We start from the raw sequence: 19,925 nt of genomic DNA on the forward strand, positions 1-19,925 counted from the left end.
ATAGTGTATACATAAAATTCATAATTTGTAAAATCAGCACCTTACAATAATGAAATTAAGCAAAATCATTTTCCCAAAATCAAAACACATTATGCAACATGTGATAACAACCAAGGGACCATACAAGTACCGTCTACAAATCAGCCTGTTAAACATTAAGTTTTGGTTTCTAACATGGTGGTTAAGAATTAACATCATGTATTAATGTCAATAAGGAACAACACGTGCATTACAAGTCTGAACTTCGACAACATATCACATCATAACACACATTCAAATAAGGTGAAGGACACCTTGTGCCTGCAGACTCAAAAATAATCTTTGCATGGAAAAAGACAAGTTTATCACTTTGCATATTATTCATGAAACAATCTCTCTCTCTCTCTCTCTCTCTATATATATATATATATATATATATATATAATATATACTGTACATTCCCTGTCAGCCATTGTGATTAGTCTTTCAAGGTGGTCTGAGGTCACCCACTACACATGTAAAGGACAACGTACAGGATTGTCTCATGGAAATCATATTTATCCTGCTTCCAGACTGTATTCAAATGAACCCACATGGAAAGAACCCAAATGAGGATATATGCACATATATGAAACCTATATGCAGCATATATGCACATATATGACAATATATATGCTGTATATATGCACATATATGACCATATATATGCTGCATATATGCACATAAATGCTGCATATATGCACATATATGACCATATATATGCTGCATATATGAAAAGTCCCACATGGACAGAACCTATATAAACATATATGTTTTAATATAGGTTTTGATATAGGTTTTGAATATATGTGACATATATAAAATTGGCCATTTTCCTATATTTTATGCACATATATATATATTTTTGTATATATATATATAGCTCAGGTGGCAAGGCAATGGACTGGTGCACGGGAGACCCTGGTTCGATTCCAGCTAGGGTCACTGAGCAAATAACAGCATCCAGTGTGGGCCCACATGGAAAGAACCTATATAAAGGTATATATATATATATATATATAACATATAGGAAAACGGCCAATTTTATATATGTCACATATATGCCAAACCTATATCAAAACCTATATTAAAACATATATGTTTATATAGGTTCTTTCCATGTGGGAAGACTGGAAAGTTTACAGAAACCTGCAGTGTCAGAGTTTCTGTTGTTGTTTGCCGGTATGGTTGTTCCTTTTCCTCCATAATAAAACATCAATAGCAAATGATATTTACATGTATCTCCGAAATCAGCAGTGAATGTTACATTTTGCTGTCATTCCCTCAGATGCACACATCAAAGGCTTCTCTAAAATCACCATTTCAGGCTAAAATCCTCCCATTATCCACAAAGGAATAATTCACAGACAAATCAGGGAGTGTGATTTACTCATGACAGTAGACTTACAAGAGTCAAAATGGAAGAAAATCCATAAAATATTATGGCTTTTCTTGGCATATATGCAAAATCGAATATCGTGTCAGCTTAGTGATAGTGCCAAATCATAAGAATGTCATCATTAAATGTAAATAGGACTGAATTATCATTAATCAAAGAGCCATAAAATTATGTGTTCAGGTTAATTCATTATATTTTGAAAAGTGACATGTAATATTTGCTTTTTAAATCTCTAATATTTAGGATCTGCTGCTATCTTTGCTACTAGTTGAGACATTGTAAAATTATCAATGTCCAAAGAATAGATTACAGCCTATAACAAACGTTTTCAAACAATGTGGCTTGAAGAGTTGTTAGCAACAAAGATGTTTGACCCGGATCAATGAATACCTGTCAGAAAGAAACCTGGGTAAGCACGTGTCCAAACACTGAAGCTTCAGCAGAAGTGGACCATTCAGTTGAAATAGAGTTAAAAGATCATAATAAACAAAGAAATTGAGGAAAAAAAGAAACAAGAGGCTTTAAACAAGCCCGGGGACAAAATAATTCAGATTTGAGTCGTATTCATAAGCTGTTGATTAAGTTTGGAGCAAATGACAGGTGTATGTTCAAAAAATATATTCATTAAAAGGTACTTAACATTTTGTGATTCTGTTAATTTTTGTGCTCTGAATCACATGTCCTTTAAAGGCCATAATGCAAAAAATCAACTAAACTTACATCTGTTAGTTTTTACATTATTGTTTTACATTAAGGCTAAAACAATTTCAATACACCAATAAGGAATGAAATACTTTTTACGGGAACTTGCACCAGAAACTTTGCTGAGGTCTATAATAAGATTAATAACATTAATAACTGTTTCTTTACATTTCCACATAATGAATACTGCATGTCATTACATCTCATTCTACTTTCTCTATTGTTCAGGATTATGTCTCTATTTCCAAGACAATGTGGGGGAGGTGATTGATATCAAAGTCGGAATTTTGCCTCGACATGTGTATGACCTCATCTGACAAGGTCAGCAGGGCTCATCTTGTAACGGCACTTCTTTTTTTTTTTTTTTTACCTCCTCTCTTCTGCTCATAAGTTGAGTCTCAATCAGTCTCCATCACTGGAGGCATTGAATGCTTGTCAGGAATAATATCACTGTAAGTTTGAGATCCCCTTAATTAGCGCAGTATTGTAGATGGGACGCACGTGAACACACACACACACACACACACACACACACACACACACACACACACACACACACACACACACACACACACACACACACACATTGTTGTAGGAGATACTGATATTGAGGGCTATTCATACCTGATGAATACATCAAATCAAGAGAAGGAGAAGAAACCGGTGCAGAGTGCTAATACCACACAGAAAACTCCACATTTCTATGATTACAGTAGCGTCCTTCTTATGAACAGTGAAACAAAACAGAACATGCATGGTTTTAACTTAAAATGGTACGAAATATTGACAGACATGATCAAAATAGAAATATATTGATTGGTGGCTTTAAGATTTATAGAATATAAATAACTAACAATAAAAAGAATATTAATTGTCGCATGACGGCTTATCTTAGTTGTTTAAGTGTCTCGAGAGGACTCCATCAGTGATTATTTTCTAAGTAGGAGTATGCATTTTATTTTCACTGTTATTATTGGGGAAAGTGGCAAACTTCAAGGTCAGGAAGGCCCACTTGTGTGAACTGATTTGAATCCCACTGGCAAAGGCCCACCTCTGTGGCCTTAAAAGGCTCCTGAACCCCCCCTCCCCCAACCCCCCAACCCCAAGATCCATTAGAAGCCAAATGAATCACACATAAAGCACTTAAAAACAGAAAATTAATCTTACTCTAAATAATGATTAGAAGGCCACACAATGATGTTGTGGTGAGCCTTCTTGCAACATAACATTAATGCAGTGGCGTGTTTGTCCTTTCATGGACTGGAGACCCGTCCAGCATATGGAAGATGAATGTTATAGTGACTCGTGCTTTCGCTGTTATAAATGTATTAAACTACATGTTATGGTATCAAACAAAACTGTAGATGAGATTTTCTCTAAGCTGTGTTGCATGTGTTTGAAGGTTCTTTAAGTTCCATGCATGAGTAAGATACAAGTGAGGTTGCTGTGAGAGCTCACTTGAAGTAAGGTCGCAGGCATGAAGGCTGCAGGTAGATGATGGAGAGAAGACACAAAAAAGGGGGGAAAAAAGCTTTGAATGTGGTATTAGGAGTGGTTTCACATAATGTGTTCCACAATCAGACACAAAGGGACTGAATAATTGCTCTGGTGCTTTGCTGTTCTTGATTTGTTGCAGTGCTCTGCCTGTGGACACACTCGGCAAAGCTCCATTCCTCTGCCCTTAAATTATACTGATGTAAATTTTCGATAAGGATTCCTCTATCTTTCTCAACTGTGATCTTATCAGCCATGCTTTCTACTTCAAGATGGGTCAGTGTAGCATCGCTGTGATGTGGAAAGCATTTGATGTGCGCAGCAAAACGTGACATTTTATTGCTGTGTTTACAGCACATCCAACCAGAGGCAGACTGACTCAGGTGTTTGTCTGTATGTTCTCTTTATAAAAAAAGAAAAAAGAAAATTCAAAGACTGTACCATCCGTGACACTAAAGTGGTGCAGAGGAGGCCGTTTATTGCTCATTCTGCAGGATTGTGTCCGTCCATCTGAGAGGGAATTAGTTATCACGGGCCTACAGGGAGCCTTTATAGAGTATTGTTTTAGAGAATGGCTGACCAGAAGCCGCTTTGTGTTTGCTAAATGAGAAATACCAGAAGCAGACAGAAGGAAGGGGGAAAAAAAAAGAAAATGAGCATCAGCTAATGCTTGAAGATTCATCAATTGTGTGCTCACAAAATCACATCAATTTAATTTGAATTTTTTTCTCCATCCAGTCTATGAAGAAGGTGCACCGTCACTCTATATATTCATTACATCTGCATATTAGGTATGTACATGCATGCTTCATCTGGATTCTCAACATGAGCCGACGACACAACCCTGCAGCCCCACATGCATGTACCATGGACATTTTTCTTTTATCCCTATAGTTCAGTTTGCCTCAATAAGGTATTTAAATTCAGAATATCATAAATAAAATATGAAAAACTGGGCCCAATCAAATAATTGGACACATTGAAAATACTGTGCGTTTTCAAATATATACCCAATGCTTTCTGTAAGTCAGGTTAATTTGGTTCAAACAATACAATGAAGCCAATCATTTTCATGAATTCAGTGACAAATGTATCTAGTTTAGTTTTTTAAAGCAAAAAAAAATGGTGAAATGTGTTGGTCAGCGGTGTGCTTTTTATCATGTGAAAAAGGCATAAAAGTCTGTTTTCCACATATTAAAAAGAACTGAATAATCCTGGGAAAACAAATGTGTTGTATTTCAACAAATGCTATATCAAGGATTAATGTGTAACTTTGTCATATAGACAGTCTGTAGAATTTCTGCACAGTGGTGTAGTGGTCAGTGCTCTCTGGCCATTTATTGTTGGTTTGACACTTAGACTAGAACTGCAGTTTGCATGTTCTTCATGTGCAAATGTAGGTTTTCTACACATGCACTATAGTTTCCGCTCAGAAATCATCAGCATGCTGACTTTAAGTGTAATTTGTTTGTTTTTTAAATAAAGAATTGCATTTTTTCAAACCTAAAAACAGATGTGTTTTTATGATGAATTTGAAAAGCCAGTTAACGCAACATAATTTAGTAGATTCAGAAAAACTTTTCAATGTATTTATTTCCAGTAGACTGGATTATTGAAACAGTGTGTTTACCAGTCTCAACAAAACATCTGTCAGACAGCTGCAGCTCATCCAGTCCTCAACAACACAAAGACAGATGAACAAATTACACCTGAGCTTAAATATTTGTACTGACTGCCCATGTGTCAAATGATTAACTTCAACATCTTACTTCTTTTCTATAAAGCCTTTACTAGTCTCTGGCCTAACCACAATTCACATTTAATGGTAGAATATGAAACATCAAGTCCACTCGGTCCTCGGGAAGCGATTTCCTGTGCTTTACTGTTTCAAGTCAGAAGAAACATTTTGTAGCAGCTTTTAATTCCTATGCTCCTGAACTGTGGAACAAACGTACTGACACCCTATCAGACCTTAAAACATTATTATTTTCTCAAGCTTTCCATTAAACAATATATTTTACTTATTTTATTAACGTTGCCTTAAATAACATTTTTACTGTATTTAGTATACTTTTTATGCCATTCCAAATCACTTTGTCAATGAATTTTAAAATTGTTTTAAATGAAAACAAATTAGAATCTAAATACTTAGCCATATCATTTCCTTGGAAAGCACTGTGAGTTGCTTTGTGTCTGAACGGTGCTATGTAAAAAATGTGTCTTGCCTGAGCTGCATGGTCACTATCATGCCTGTGAAACATGGAGGCTGCCTGAAGTATGACATCATGATGCTGCTGGGCCAGAAGAACGTTTGAGAATGACATTTAGGAAGTTTGTATGAGTGAAAAGATAAAGCCCAGACAATATCTCACTTGGAGCATTAACACCCACGCACATTGAAGATTTATTTTTCTTTCAATGAAGTCTTTATTGATGTTTTGATTTCTTTACAAGATAATAAATCAAATTATTTGATGTGTTATTACTATTTTTTTTATTATTATTATCATTATTGTTATTGGTAGCGAGATGAAGCGGAACCGTTCCGCGCATGCGCAGCAGCTATATTTCCCAGCTCGTTAAGCTAGCAGCCAGCTAGACAACTGTAAGCTAGCTCAGATATAAACTAGACAAAGAAACCTTGTGAAGAGACTGAATGAAAAAGAGTTCAAAGTGACGGACCGTAAAAGGAGCAAGTGTAACACAAAGCTACATGCGTTACTCGGTGTACATGGGAGAATAGAACTGAAAGGTACGCCGCCACCACGTCTTTTTAAACTTTTTGTGAGCAGTCAGTGCAGAGGTTAGCTGCGGCTAGCAGCTTTAGCTCGATTAGCATCTCGCCACAGTAGAGAGGGAAGGCCCTTTGTTTTACCCCGGCAAACCGTTCTGTCGAGACATTACGCTACCGATTTAACTTCGAGGCATCCCCGGCCAGTAGCTGCTGCGTCCGGGGAGAAACTGATGTTAGCCTGCTGTGTGGTACGCGGTCAGATTTATTGCTAACGCCGTGTCTTTTTGCGCTGCTAGCCGATCGCTGTGTTTACCGTCTTAAGGCTAACGTGAAGTTACTGTCAATCCCGCGAATGAGATTATCGGACGAATAAGTCTCCTACACAAATCTATCGATGGCCATAACTGTACACAAATCTGCCGGAGTGGGTTCTTCTTAGACGCCTGGACTTGAAACGTTGGTGGTGATGATGATGATGGTCTGGGAATTGGTGTTGACACTTTAGCTGATGTGTCGGCTACATGTTAGGCTGTTGCTCTGATTGTGATTTTATTCTTCACTGGTTCATGTTGTCTATTTACATCCCGGGTGGCATTAAAGCTGAGGTGAAGCGTGAACGATTTAACTTTGAGCTAATGCTATCCGGCCAGTGAGCTGTCTGTCCGCATCGCAGCATCACTGTTGTGTTGAAGGCGAGCTAGCACAACTCCAGCTAATATGTTAGCCTGTCAAAGTTGCAGGTGAATTCCGGGCTCCTGTGATTAAACTAATGGTTTTTGAATGAGAAATCATCCGCACACTGTTTCCACAAGTCTGCATTTTGTTACATTTACCCCAATAGAAAGCGCCGAGCTGAGGAGCCAGTTTCGGCTAACAGTCTAGTTTTCCCTGATGTGATGTGATGCATTCAGTTTTTCATAACGTAGCGTTGTAGTGATTTTTATCAGCTCCAAATCTCTCTTTGTTTCACTTTCTCAACAATTTGATTTCCTTGGTAAACATGCCAGTTGTCATTCTCTTATCCCACTCCAGTTACTCTTACGTGAGTTGTTCAGGTCATGTTTTAAGGCCTGATCTCTGTTTCTGTCTCTTTCTGTAGTGTGTCATGAAGATGGGGCCATGAAGGATCCAGTGAAACCATAGAGAGCTCCACCTTTACACATTTCAACCATTAACGAGGTGATTTGAAGATTTTTTATGTATTTGACTTGCCAACATTCATCAGATTTCATACTTAGTCTGAAACAACATGCTGCACAACAAGGTTGTTGAAGTTGCAAGTCACTGCAGGCAAATGTGGGCACACTCAGCTCCAGGTTTATTTACATGGTTGTGCACTCCAATAACGATTTTTATAGACTGACTGTAGCCCATGCTGTTGTCAAGTGTGTTAATAGAGCCATCACAGGCTATACATGTATGCTACTAGGATTATAGTACAATGTATTTCATTGTAAATGTTTCTTGCTTTAAGCTGGGTACTTGAAGTGATAGATTAAACACAATAAGTGAGGAGGTTTTGTCAAACTTACAGAGGCAGGAAATCAAATTGCAGAACAGTCACACAAAGAAAACAAGAACTCCAGGGAGGATCTCTGGCAGGAGAACTGGATTTTTAACATTTTCATCGTGTCCGTCTGCTAATCCTCATGCTTTTGTGACTGTTGCTTCAACGATTGTTTCTTTTGTGTGTGGTGCATTGAAAGTTTTGTAAAGTTTATTCCATTTACTAAGACATTGTTCAGCATTTCGCGCATTGTTTTCAAGAAATGAAATATCCCAACTGTCTGAAAGAGGATTTGTTCTGTTACTGTCATATAAGGGGTGGGGGTAAAAGCACAGTGCCATTCAGCTCTGTTGAGCGTGTACCTGTGCCAACATGCCAGGTTTCATATTGGCTGCACTGATTTGTGACTGAAATGCCCCCAATGTTTGAGTGAAAGGATTCTGTGTTGTTTCAGAAACTGTTTTCTGCACAGGGTTGATATCCAGAAGTTATTTTTGTTTTGTTTTTTTAAAGATGCTCTTTGTTCATTCATTCACTCATTTCAATCCATTGAAGGAGAGATACATCCGCATCATTCCTGCTTGGTTTGAATCCTTACAGGGAGTGATTGACAAGTTGTGTGAAATAGAATTGAATTAGACAAAATGAGGCAATGCTTCAATTAGATTTTTACATGACAACATACAAACATTTCATCAGCATCTCATACAATTATTTGAATTTGCAGTCTCATCAGTGAGCCTGTTTACATGAGCATAAGTAATAAGTAAGAGTAATCGCATCAAAGTAATTATTCAATGCACTCCAGAAGTGAGATAATTGAAGATATTCTGGTGAGCATGTCTCAGTGCATTAGAGTATTATATGATTTCATTAGGAGTATGTATGTAGCCATGTGAAAGTTTTGGTATTGTTAAAAATGATTATGTTCTCTCACATGGTTTTCATTTAATCTATCATGAAATCTGTCTCCTTTTCACTCTCCAAGTGGCTCTTGGTCGACTTTTTGTCACTGCATGTTGTCTTTTCTTTCTCCCATGTTGCAACTACATTGCTTCAGTTTTGTGACGAATATCTCAAATAAACTGGGATACATGCATGAAGACATGGGAGTATTGGGGAACTGTTGGAGCTGCTTTTTGGGATCTTTTTTCTTATAATAATGCTCTTTCTCTTATTGAACAATTTTAACCATCCAGCACTTTTGTTTTTTTTTCGTTTTGATCTCAAATGTGTCATCAGTTTGTTGACTGTTGTTTTTAACTCCTCTTTCCTTAATTTTTGTACTTGGGACTTTTGACCTTTTGCCACCTGTTTCATTTAAAGTTACATTAACACATTATGGTACATCTGTGCACATGTGTTGACACATTGCTGTCCAAATGCAGTTTTAGTTTATTGCACCCTTTAGCGATGTGTACATTGTGAATGTTAATAATGTGACTACGATTAATCCGCTGTATGTCGTGCAGCCCAAGGTGTGTTAATCTGAGCTGTTCTACTGCTATTATCTGATAAGATTTTATCGCATTATGCTGTTTACATGAGGGCTGCACAAAATGTCGCAAATTTATCGACGTAGCAATATCAGCGTATGCAATATGCATTCACTATATGCAAACATGCCAACTCATAATCTGTCTGTTTATCAAAATTGCAACACTAAACAATTGCTTTTATCACATGTTGTCTCAATATCATGCATCTCTTAGAAAGTGGATCAAAGTTCATGTTTAAGAGTCTCATTCTGAGCTTTTTATAGTACAATCTGACCACTGAGCTCAGACAGGCCGTACTTGCTGCTTCTGTCAGAGAGCTTTTTTGATAACTTCAAATGCCCAAGCAGAACTTGTGATTGATAGTTTTGTTTTGTGTTTTATTCATATATTTTGGCTACTTTTCATTGGTGTCTTCAGAGGATATCACATTTGCAATAAATCAGATTGGGACCAGCTTTGCACAAGCTTTTGTGACATGCATGTAAATGGCTTCATCAGAGAGAAGCTGTGCTGTTAGCTCATCTTTATGTATTAATTAATAAATTAATTAATTTAAGTTGTTTCTTTTGGGGGGTCTGGATATATACATTTTTATTCAAATCCCATAGTTGCTTTGTTTTCTTGAAACAACAGAAGGGGTGAAATGCATTCCCTTAATTAATAAAACTGCCTTTAAAAAAAAATTTTTTCATGTTCCTCGACTCGATCAGAACTTTAAGGACAAGAGCGAGTGGTACCACGAAGCCTGGGATGTCACGGGTTCCCACCCCTCCTCCTCCAGGGGAGATGTCAAGTGGACCTGTGGCAGAGAGCTGGTGTTACACACAGGTATGGACACCAGTGGCTTCGCTGAGTCATGTCTGTGAATTTTTGTATGCGATCACGTTAATGAGCACTTCTCATTAACTCCTCCTAGTCCTACTTTGCTTGTTCATTGAGCCTACAGACAATAGGTGGAGAAGTGTTAGCTGTTTTACTTTATAAACATTTTGATTTTAAATGTATACAGTGCTGGTAATTATGAGTCAAACATTCCAAACCATGTAAATTGTGATGAAGAGACACTGACATTGCTGTGCTCTGATTCTCCTGTGTGTTTTCCTTCTGGTTCAGGTCAAGGTTGTGAAGTTTTCCTACATGTGGACCATAAACAACTTCAGCTTTTGCAGAGAAGAAATGGGGGAGGTCTTGAAGAGTTCAACTTTCTCTTCTGGCCCCAATGACAAAATGAAGTGGTTTGTGCTTTAAAGAATTCTTTTAGAAATCCTTGATTTTTTCCCCCTAAATCTAACCATTCAGTTGTGTCAGCTTCTTTATATTTTCTTGCCTCTGAAGCAGAAACTATGAATGGCACTGGAAAGTCTTTGTTTTTGTATGAGTGTAAAAACTCTGCTCTTGTATGATAATTGTCCTCGCAGTCCCTCGGAGCAGCAGAAATCTCCCTCCGTAGGCTGTTTTTCACAAATGTAATGAAAGCTTCAGTGTCATATTGAGCTTGTGAGATTACTGATGCGCGCGTGTGTGTGTGTGTGTGTGTGTGCGTGTGTGTGGTGTGTGTGTGTGTGTGTGTGTGTGTGTGTGTGTGTGTGTGTGTGTGTGTGTGTGTGTGTGTGTGCGTGTGCGTGTGCGTGCGCGTGTGTGTGTGCGCGTGTGCGTGTTAATTCGTTCCCCAGGTGTCTGCGAGTCAATCCAAAAGGACTCGACGATGAAAGCAAAGATTACCTGTCACTGTATTTACTTCTTGTTAGCTGTCCAAAAAGTGAAGTCAGAGCAAAGTTCAAGTTTTCTTTGCTGAACGCTAAAAGAGAAGAGACGAAAGCAATGGGTGAGTACCAAACTAATACACCATACTCTCTAGATTTTCTTCCTTTTCCTACTTCATATCACCAACTTGGCCTTTCTGTTTCTTTCCATGTGCTCACAGAAAGCCAAAGAGCATATAGATTTGTCCAGGGCAAAGACTGGGGCTTCAAAAAATTTATAAGAAGAGATTTTCTCCTTGATGAAGCCAACGGACTTTTACCAGACGACAAGCTCACCCTGTTCTGTGAGGTAAGGGAGCAGCCAACACGTCGATCTGAACTGTTGATTTTACTTCAACCTGAATTTGAAATAACGCTGAGCTGCAAGGATTCTCTTTAACATAGGAGTTCACACAGGAAACCACTGTCACGTTGCTTAATTTATACTCAAGTCCAAACTACTATTCTCAAAAGCATTTAATTGCATCTTTAATAGCAACATTTAATTTAACTTAACTTGTGAAAAACAAAATTCCTCTTTTAGCAGACTGAAGCTACTGAAATGCAGATTAAAACAATTTGGACATTCTCTGTAGCAACTTATGATTGTAAATGTCAATTATATACAAAATACAACTATAATTACATACTAATCATATTGTAGAGCCTACATGGAAATACCTCATCTACTTCATTTTAATTTTTTGGCTTCTTTTACATATTTGTTTCTTTACTTGAAGTCTGAGGTTATTTTTACCTTGTATTTACGTTGTGGTGTGAGTCCGAGCAGACTTTCAAAAACTAAATATAGAGCCACAAAACCATCAGCACTGCTTCTGTGGTTCAGAGAATCAACATTTCTGGAAGTTGTTTTGTTCCTGTTCAGTGAAGTTATTGTATTTTGCTTTTCAATTGGTGCTATTTATTTTTCCACAATTGGATTCAACTGTTGTTGACAAAAGAAGTGAAGAAATATATTCGTTGGAACAATCTGTGTTGCTCTATATTTAAGTAAAAATGTTATAACAAAAACATTGTTTCACTCATCCGATTCAACTAAGTAGTCTTCGTACATCGGTGTCAAACATAAGGCCTGTGGGCTATAATGGGCCTGTAAGAGGTTCTGTTCTGGCCTTACAAGCTTTGTCATTGCCAGGGGAAAAGTATTCAACCCTTACTGTGCTGGTATCTTTTTGAAAACACACATGTCCTAAAATGGTGTTTGCATTGATGAACCTGAAGGGAAATACTGTGGCAGGTTGAGTCAAGTCATGTTGTGTTTTAGAAGCTTCTAATTTTAAAGAAAAAAAAAAACAAGCTGCAGATAGAGGACATGTATTTTGGACATTGACATAAACATTGCATAATGTTGAACATGCAGTTGTTTTGCTCCAAAAAATTTAACTTTCATTAAATGTTGGCTTATTTTCACAGAAACAAAGGAGACTTTTGGAGTTGTTATTTAAAAGGCTATTTTACTAGCCTGGTCTCTTTTTAGATCAAATTAGTCTCTGTGTGGCCCCTGAACTGAGATGAGTTTGACACCACTGCTTTAGCATATCTAGTCTCTCACTTCTCGGAGGAGATATAATCCTGAGTATTTGCCAAAGTGTAACATAATTTTAGGATTCATGTCAAATTATATCAACCTCGGAGCAAGAAAAATGTCTTCCACTGTTTTACATCATTGACAGAGACACTTGTGTTGGAAATAATTATATTCGGCTTGTCGGGAAGAATACATGTTCTTTCGGGGGCTCAGCGAAATGAAGTGTCAATGAATTTTGATGTAAATACAATTGCCTGAATACTGCCTGAATTTGAATGCAGCAGCCAGCAGTTTTGGCGAGATTCAACAATTTCTGGGAAATTGCCACTTTGATCAACAAATTGCATTCAAATTAAAAACAAAATGCCTTTTTTCCCTTTAATTAGGCATGGCAACAGAGTTAATTAATTTTGGTTTCAAGTGATTGTGTTCTCGGAAGCAACAGTTCCTCCCACTCTGAAGTTCCAACATATGTTTAAAGCAGCAAATTAGCCACAAATGAGCTTGTTTCCCAATGCATTGTGATCTGTCTGCTGCTGGTCTCCCGTTAGCATGTTGACTTCAGTCTGATCTCCTCTCAACAATGTGTGCACAGGTCAGCGTCGTGCAGGACTCTGTGAACATTTCGGGCCAGTCGAACATGAACATGCTGAAGGTGCCGGAGTGTCAGCTGTCTGACGACTTGGGAAACCTGTGGGAGTGTTCACGCTTCACGGACTGCAGCCTCTACGTGGGGGGGCAGGAGTTCAAAGCCCACAAATCCATTCTGGCAGGTAAGAGGTCACCACCGTCCCCATAAACTTCAAAACTTTACCAAGCAGCAAGCTGGAGACGAGTCTCCAAAATGGCAATTGAAATAGACCCTTCTGCCTCTTTTTAATGTGCTCCTGTGGAGCGCCACTCGCACCTGGAAAGGCTGCGGAGGTGTCTGTGTTTCTGGCTTGATTTGTATCAGCCTGCATCTGCAGCGAGTGCAAATCCACCGCGCTCTGTCTGCTTGGCCCTGCTTGACCCAGATCACTGTGGGATCCAGGTGGTTTAGAGACTGACTCTCTTCTCATGTCCATTAGACGAGGTGATAGCCCGAAGGAAATCCTCACTAAAGAGTGAAGAGTGGTGCACAGGCACAGTGTGAAGTAAATCCTGTATACCTGGTTACTCTTGTTGCCGTTTAAGTCTCCTAACATGAAGGTGTGTTTGTCTTTTTGGCAGCGAGATCTCCGGTTTTTAACGCTATGTTTGAACATGAGATGGAGGAGAGTAAAAAGGTGAGAACCCTTTCATTGTCATGCTTTTCTTGCTTTACTTATTCTACGGCTTTTCTACCACCTCATTATGTCTCAAGCTACTGCGCTGAGCTCTTGGAATAACGGAAACCCGTGTGTGTTTTCCAGAATCGTGTGGACATCAGCGACGTGGATCCAGATGTCTTTAAGGAAATGATGGGCTTCATCTACACAGGGAAGGCCCCCAATCTGGAGAAGATGGCCGACAATTTGCTGGCAGCTGCAGATAAAGTCAGTACCTAAGGCCTCTCATTTACACATCACCATGTCACACTTTGAATTTTTTAATTGTGTTGGTCTTTTAAACAGTGAGAGAATGATCACTTTGAACCATGGAACATTATACCGTGTTTCTAGTGACAATACAACTACGTGACTGACTGTTGGCTTGTCTGCTGTGTACGAGGAGATAGAACGGTCTGCTGGCGTCGCTTCACATGTAGATTAAAACCCTTCACACTAACCCTTTAGAAAACCAGGTTGAATTTAATGGGCTGCCAGATCCGTGTGAAAACAGTTGAGGTCCTTCAGCTTTCAGGGACGTGTGTATTTTTTTTTTCTTTTTTTTTTTCTTCTTCTCCCTGCAACTAATATGACAGTTTAAATATTGAAAACTCATCAGATGTTGTACAAATGGTCCTTCTATCATTGGTCCCATTTTTCTAACATTTTCAGCAAAAATTGTAAAGCTGCGTTCATTATTGTGGAGAGTTGAAAACATTACCGTGGTAATTATCTTGATGAATGAAGATGTAATAGGGACTCACAGACCAATCAGAATCGTCTCTTAAATGCAAAAGATTTCATATACTCACATTTCATATACTACGCAACTTCATTTTGACAATATGCTGCATTTTTACTTAATACATATTTGTACCTTATCAAGTTACAATTTGACAGGTTTGACAGATTTTGTTGTTAAATTGTGACGCTGATCCACTTTATTTGGAAGGTTTCTGCTGTAAGCAGCACTACAGCATTCCGTAAGCAAAAATACAAACTCACTAAATATTCTCCATTTTTTTTAAATCAATCAAATAGACAAACCATAAGAAAACAACTTCGGAGCTCTTGTGTGTTTGTTCATCAGTCATTCTGTCCGTCCTCTTTGTTGCAATGCAATCAAAACTATTCCTTAAATATTGTCAAACTCAATATTGTGATGCATCTTCAGTTCCATGGTGGTCTGTGCTTATCGGGAACATCTATTGTCTCATCACCTCACATGGAAGCGTTATAAAAAATTATAAATATTCTGGATCCCCAACTCTCTGTTTAAGGCATTTTTGTTGTGTTTTTTTCTTTTTTAATTTGTGATATTCCATCTGTAGTCAGTGATGTAAAGCTTTTTAAAACCTCCCAAATCATTTCACTTTTTTACCAATTCACTCCTGTGATTTGCCTTATCTCAGGGCGAGCCAAGTGTATTATAAATATTGTACTGATCATTGATTTGATGGATGAGGTTGAAGTGAATAGCGGGTTGAGGGACTACCTTAATTGCCCATTCAAAATGAACCTAATCATTGTTTAAGTGATGTATAACATATGTCGTGCTAAAATTAGTGCGAGCGAGTCATTTTAATTTGAAAGATGCATGCAGGAGGAGAATGACCAGGACATTTTGGATGCTTTTTTTTCCCCCTGTTTTTTCTTCCTCCTTTTCCCAGTGGAGATGCAATAATTAAACATGTCTGCGTGTATTTACAATAGTGAGGATTTACCTGGCATCCATGCTGTAACCGCTTCTCTCTCCGTGTCCCCCTCCACTTCCCCCTCACCCCCAGTATGCTCTGGAGCGTTTAAAGGTCATGTGTGAAGAGGCCTTGTGCAACAGCCTTTCAGTGGAGAATGTGGCCGACACCCTCATCCTGGCTGACTTGCACAGTGCCGAGCAGCTCAAAGCACAAGCCATAGATTTTATCAACAGGCAAGTATCGCTTAAAAAAAAAAAGAGAGAAAAAAAAACTGAAGAAGAAAAAAAAAAAACCTCCGGTGATAAATTCCTGCTGCCATTTCTGTTTACCAGCCCTGAATGCTTACCTTTTTATCTCCTTGCCATAGGTGCAGTGTCCTGAGACAGCTGGGCTGTAAAGATGGAAAGAACTGGAATAGCAAGTATGTAATTAGCTGATATATGTGACACAAGATTAATAACACGCTCTTATCTCGTACCCCAACCAGATGCATTAGAATTCATTGTTTTAGCTCGGGCAGACAGAGTGCTATTTGCCTTTTCAGTTTGAGGCTCCATATCTTTGTATCCAAGTTATTAATAGACTCATACTTGGATAAACCCTGGAAATGGAATATTGGTAGAATGTTAAGCAGAAGGGAGGTGGTCGCTGTGAGAAGTTTTTCTCGCAGATGATGTAGTGCAGTCTCATAGGACACCTTGAAACGTCCAACTTTTCATTGTATTCCCAGCATGAAGGCAGTCTCCCCTTGTATTTCAGTTTACGCGTGCTTACAGAAAACACTAATGGCCCTTTTCCGAGTTTATCATGCAGCTCACAAATCAAATCCTCCCCTTATTTGCTTTGTCATTACAATCTCATTTATGTTTATTGATTTTTAATGTGCAGATTATCATGTCTGAGCGTCATTTTGTCTGTGCTTACAGTCATGCTACGGATATAATGGAGACCGCGGGCTGGAAGTCAATGATCCAGTCCCATCCTCACTTGGTAGCCGAAGCCTTTCGTGCCCTGGCTTCAGCACAGTGCCCGCCCTTCGGTCTTCCCAGGAAGCGTCTAAAACAGTCCTGACTGCCCGACTGTGCCCCAGGACTTTACAGGAGGTGTGAAGCATGGGTTTACAAAGGAAGGACTAGTGAGGGTACCACTCTGATTTCCACCAAAACTGAACACACTTGAATAAAGAGGAGTGGAGCTTTCTGGCCAGGGATGTGGGGAGGCTGGCACGTTGAAGACTGACATCAATGGATTGGGGAAAAAATTGGTTCAATCGGTGTTGCTTGCTTGCTTTGCTGCCCTAAACTGAATTCACTTCAGCCTGGGTGGCAAGCCAAGCTGCCTGCTACGTTTTATTTTTTTTTCCTGTAATTTTTGAAAATGGCCTTAATATATCTGCCATTGCTCTGGAGCTGCTCTAGAGTACTTTGTCTATTTTACTCTGTGCCTGCCTTGTCACAAAGACCAGGCCTCCTCCAGGTTGCACTAGTTCCCATGAATAGTCATTTTGATATGGAGTTCTATAGGAACGTAACAAAGGTTTAACTAAATGGGAAATATTATATATTTGTAATGTTTAGCCCGTTTTGTGACTAGACATTAAAAAGCATGAACACTTTCAGTGCAAGGTCAGTTCTTTACACTTTTTAAAAGATGCATATGCCCCATATTGATGGCACCATTTCTATGTAAATGACAGTTGAACCATCTTCAGAAGACCAATGTACAAGAAAGTCCGTTCTGTTGCATATTTGTGGGGGAAAATAGTTATCTGCCATTATGAAGACCCAGTGTCAATCCTTGTAAAACATGTAAGACAGAAAAGTGTCTGTACTTTGGCCCTAATATATTACAACATTGGAAGTATATGGAAGTATTTACTCAGTCTCCCATTTGAACGACATATTCCAGATCATACGTCTGTGAACTGTTATAGATGAAATTTTGAGAATTTGTTCATTTAGTATCGCCAACTTGCAAATATTATATATTCTCAATATATTGTGGTTAACTAAAAGTGGAGAGACTAATGCATGGTCATGTTATTGTCAAAAGAAAGTGTCCAAGTACAAAGTTTCTTTTTCTTTCTTTTTCCAACAATTCATTTTCTGCAGTTATTTGACATATATTGTGCAGAATGAAATGAATTGAGTATGTGCAAAAATCTCCTCTTAACATGCTTGGATATCTGTAGGATGCTGAGCATCACTTCTACCGGCAATGTTATTCTGTGTTTGAATGGGGGGGGGTTTGTCATGTTTATTCAGTCCGTCTCGTACGTAGTGTGGTGTGACACAGACACTTCCGAGGATTTTGTAAATTTAAAAAGAGTAGCATCATTTTTACATGATATTACTCACCATTCAGCGTCATGTTGAGATGTTGAAGTTTTGTTTGGAATCAAAAAAAAAAAAAAAAAAAAAAGATGAAGTTGTTGTCTGCAAGAACGCCTGCATTAACCCATTAAAACATTTTCCAGCAGTCTGGTGTGGCTCAGTTTTTTAATTTTGTTTTTTATGTTGAACTTTGTGCAAAGTCAGATTTTTTTACACAGTTCCACACAGTTTCTTTTATTGGTCGTGTTAATGGATGTGGATGTCAGGCTGAGGTGCTTCTTTTCCTTTCTAATTGTTGGAAAACAACGACGCTGTGATAATCAAAAGAAACTGAGCTTAAGCCGCATTAGCATAGTGCCATGTTAAGCGCTGAACCTTTTACAACGCATGAAAGACTTCACCCTCCACCCTTTTTTTATGTGCGAGTGTTCAGCGCGGGCTCTAATTAAAGCGAATATGAGGCGGCTCGCTCCTGCTGGAAGAGACGTCTTCATCATCGCTGATCCTCGTCCGCCTCTCTCAGCACAGATCCCAGGAAAAGAGGCGATACCATCTCTGCTGCAGGACGCCTCTCCAACCTTTTATCTCCCTCCCTCCGTCTCACTCTCTCCCCTCACTAACCGCTTTGCCTGTGAGAAGAGACGCCTGCAGTCGCATTGTCAAAAATTGAAATTTTTCTTGCGCTTGGAGGAAACAAGCTTGTTGAATAAGAAGTGGACTGAGACTATAAAAGCAACGGAGCCTGATGATTACAGAAGACATTACCTCTGCTGCATGTGCCATTAATGTAATGCTTCTCTTATGAGCCTTGCACAATGGTGGTCTTAAAAAGTCAACATTTATATGAGCTTAACTCAATTTCCTATTCAAGATTCATTATAGTAATGCAATTAGAGAATATAAGTGAAACATGATCAAGAGCCTTAAATACTCTTATTTAAAAAAACAAAACAAAAACTGAAGTCGTTCTATTGTCATAGTGGTGTAGTGGTTATTTCTCTCGGCATGTGTGGGGATTTCTGCGTGGGGTTTGCATCTCAGTAAGTTGGTCTTCTCGGCGTACTCCGGTTTGAGTGTGTGTTTTTCTGTCTCTGTCTCATTTCACACCACATTTTATTGGTGATTAAATATAAACAAAATAAACTCAAGTTGTGATTTTCCAAAGGACACAATACTAACTCCTCACTATAGCTATCAGTTATTCAGCCGAATTCACCATGTTAAACTAAATAATGGACTTGAAATGATTCCAAGCCACTTTTAGGCAGTTTCCATTAAGTTTCTATTAAAACTACCTTTGTCTTTAATTCTTCTTCTCGATCATAATTTGGAGACTTAATGATGGCTTGTTATTATCACAGACTCACAATTGTTGAATTGACTCAAGATAGTCCACACCAAATTGACATTTTGAAATGAGTAGGCTGGAATAAGAAACGGAGAAAGTGAAACTGATCATGAAGTCAGTCTAAGTTATGATTAGTCACAATTACAAAATATACTGTAATGTAGCTTGTAAACCAGAGGTCGAGGATATTATTTTTATCTGCTGGAATATAACTTGATTCTCTAAAAAGGTAAATATTTGAATTAATATCTTCATCCTCTCAGCCACCTCTTCTCATTTAGGTTATTTAGGTACCAGCTTTTTTAATGAAAGCTCTTCCCTCATAAGGTTTTCATCCACTGATTCTCCTTCTTGATGATTACATGCTGTCATCACACACTCACAAATGTCACTCAAAGAGATATATTTGAATAAAAAAAATATACCCCTGTTGACCTGATTGACAAAATAGCTCCGTAAACTTAAACTGACTATATAGACAATATTCTTAGGAACCTACCAGAAGCACAAAATACAAATATTTTCACATGCTTGAGTATTGGATATGAATTAAAAGGGAATAGGCAAATATTTGAATTTCTACACATCTCACCTTCCCACATCCACCTCTGCCC

The 19,925-nt window shown here is 38.4% G+C and overlaps 1 protein-coding gene across 1 annotated transcript; it reads left to right on the forward strand.

Annotated features, from left to right (window-relative positions):
* The first annotated feature begins 6,236 nt into the window (after window positions 1–6,236).
* On the forward strand, window positions 6,237–18,073 carry spopla (speckle type BTB/POZ protein like a). The gene is made up of 12 exons (XM_080497673.1): window positions 6,237–6,365; window positions 7,447–7,526; window positions 10,064–10,181; window positions 10,467–10,588; window positions 11,027–11,178; window positions 11,278–11,405; window positions 13,240–13,417; window positions 13,857–13,912; window positions 14,039–14,161; window positions 15,721–15,863; window positions 15,998–16,051; window positions 16,557–18,073. The coding sequence occupies exons 3-12, from the start codon at window positions 10,104–10,106 to the stop codon at window positions 16,699–16,701; spliced, it is 1,179 nt and encodes a 392-aa protein (XP_080353799.1). The 5' UTR covers window positions 6,237–6,365; window positions 7,447–7,526; window positions 10,064–10,103; the 3' UTR covers window positions 16,702–18,073.
* Window positions 18,074–19,925: the final 1,852 nt, after the last annotated feature.

Source organism: Blennius ocellaris (assembly GCF_963422515.1).
Source record: "Blennius ocellaris genome assembly, chromosome: 6".
Taxonomy (NCBI): domain Eukaryota; kingdom Metazoa; phylum Chordata; class Actinopteri; order Blenniiformes; family Blenniidae; genus Blennius; species Blennius ocellaris.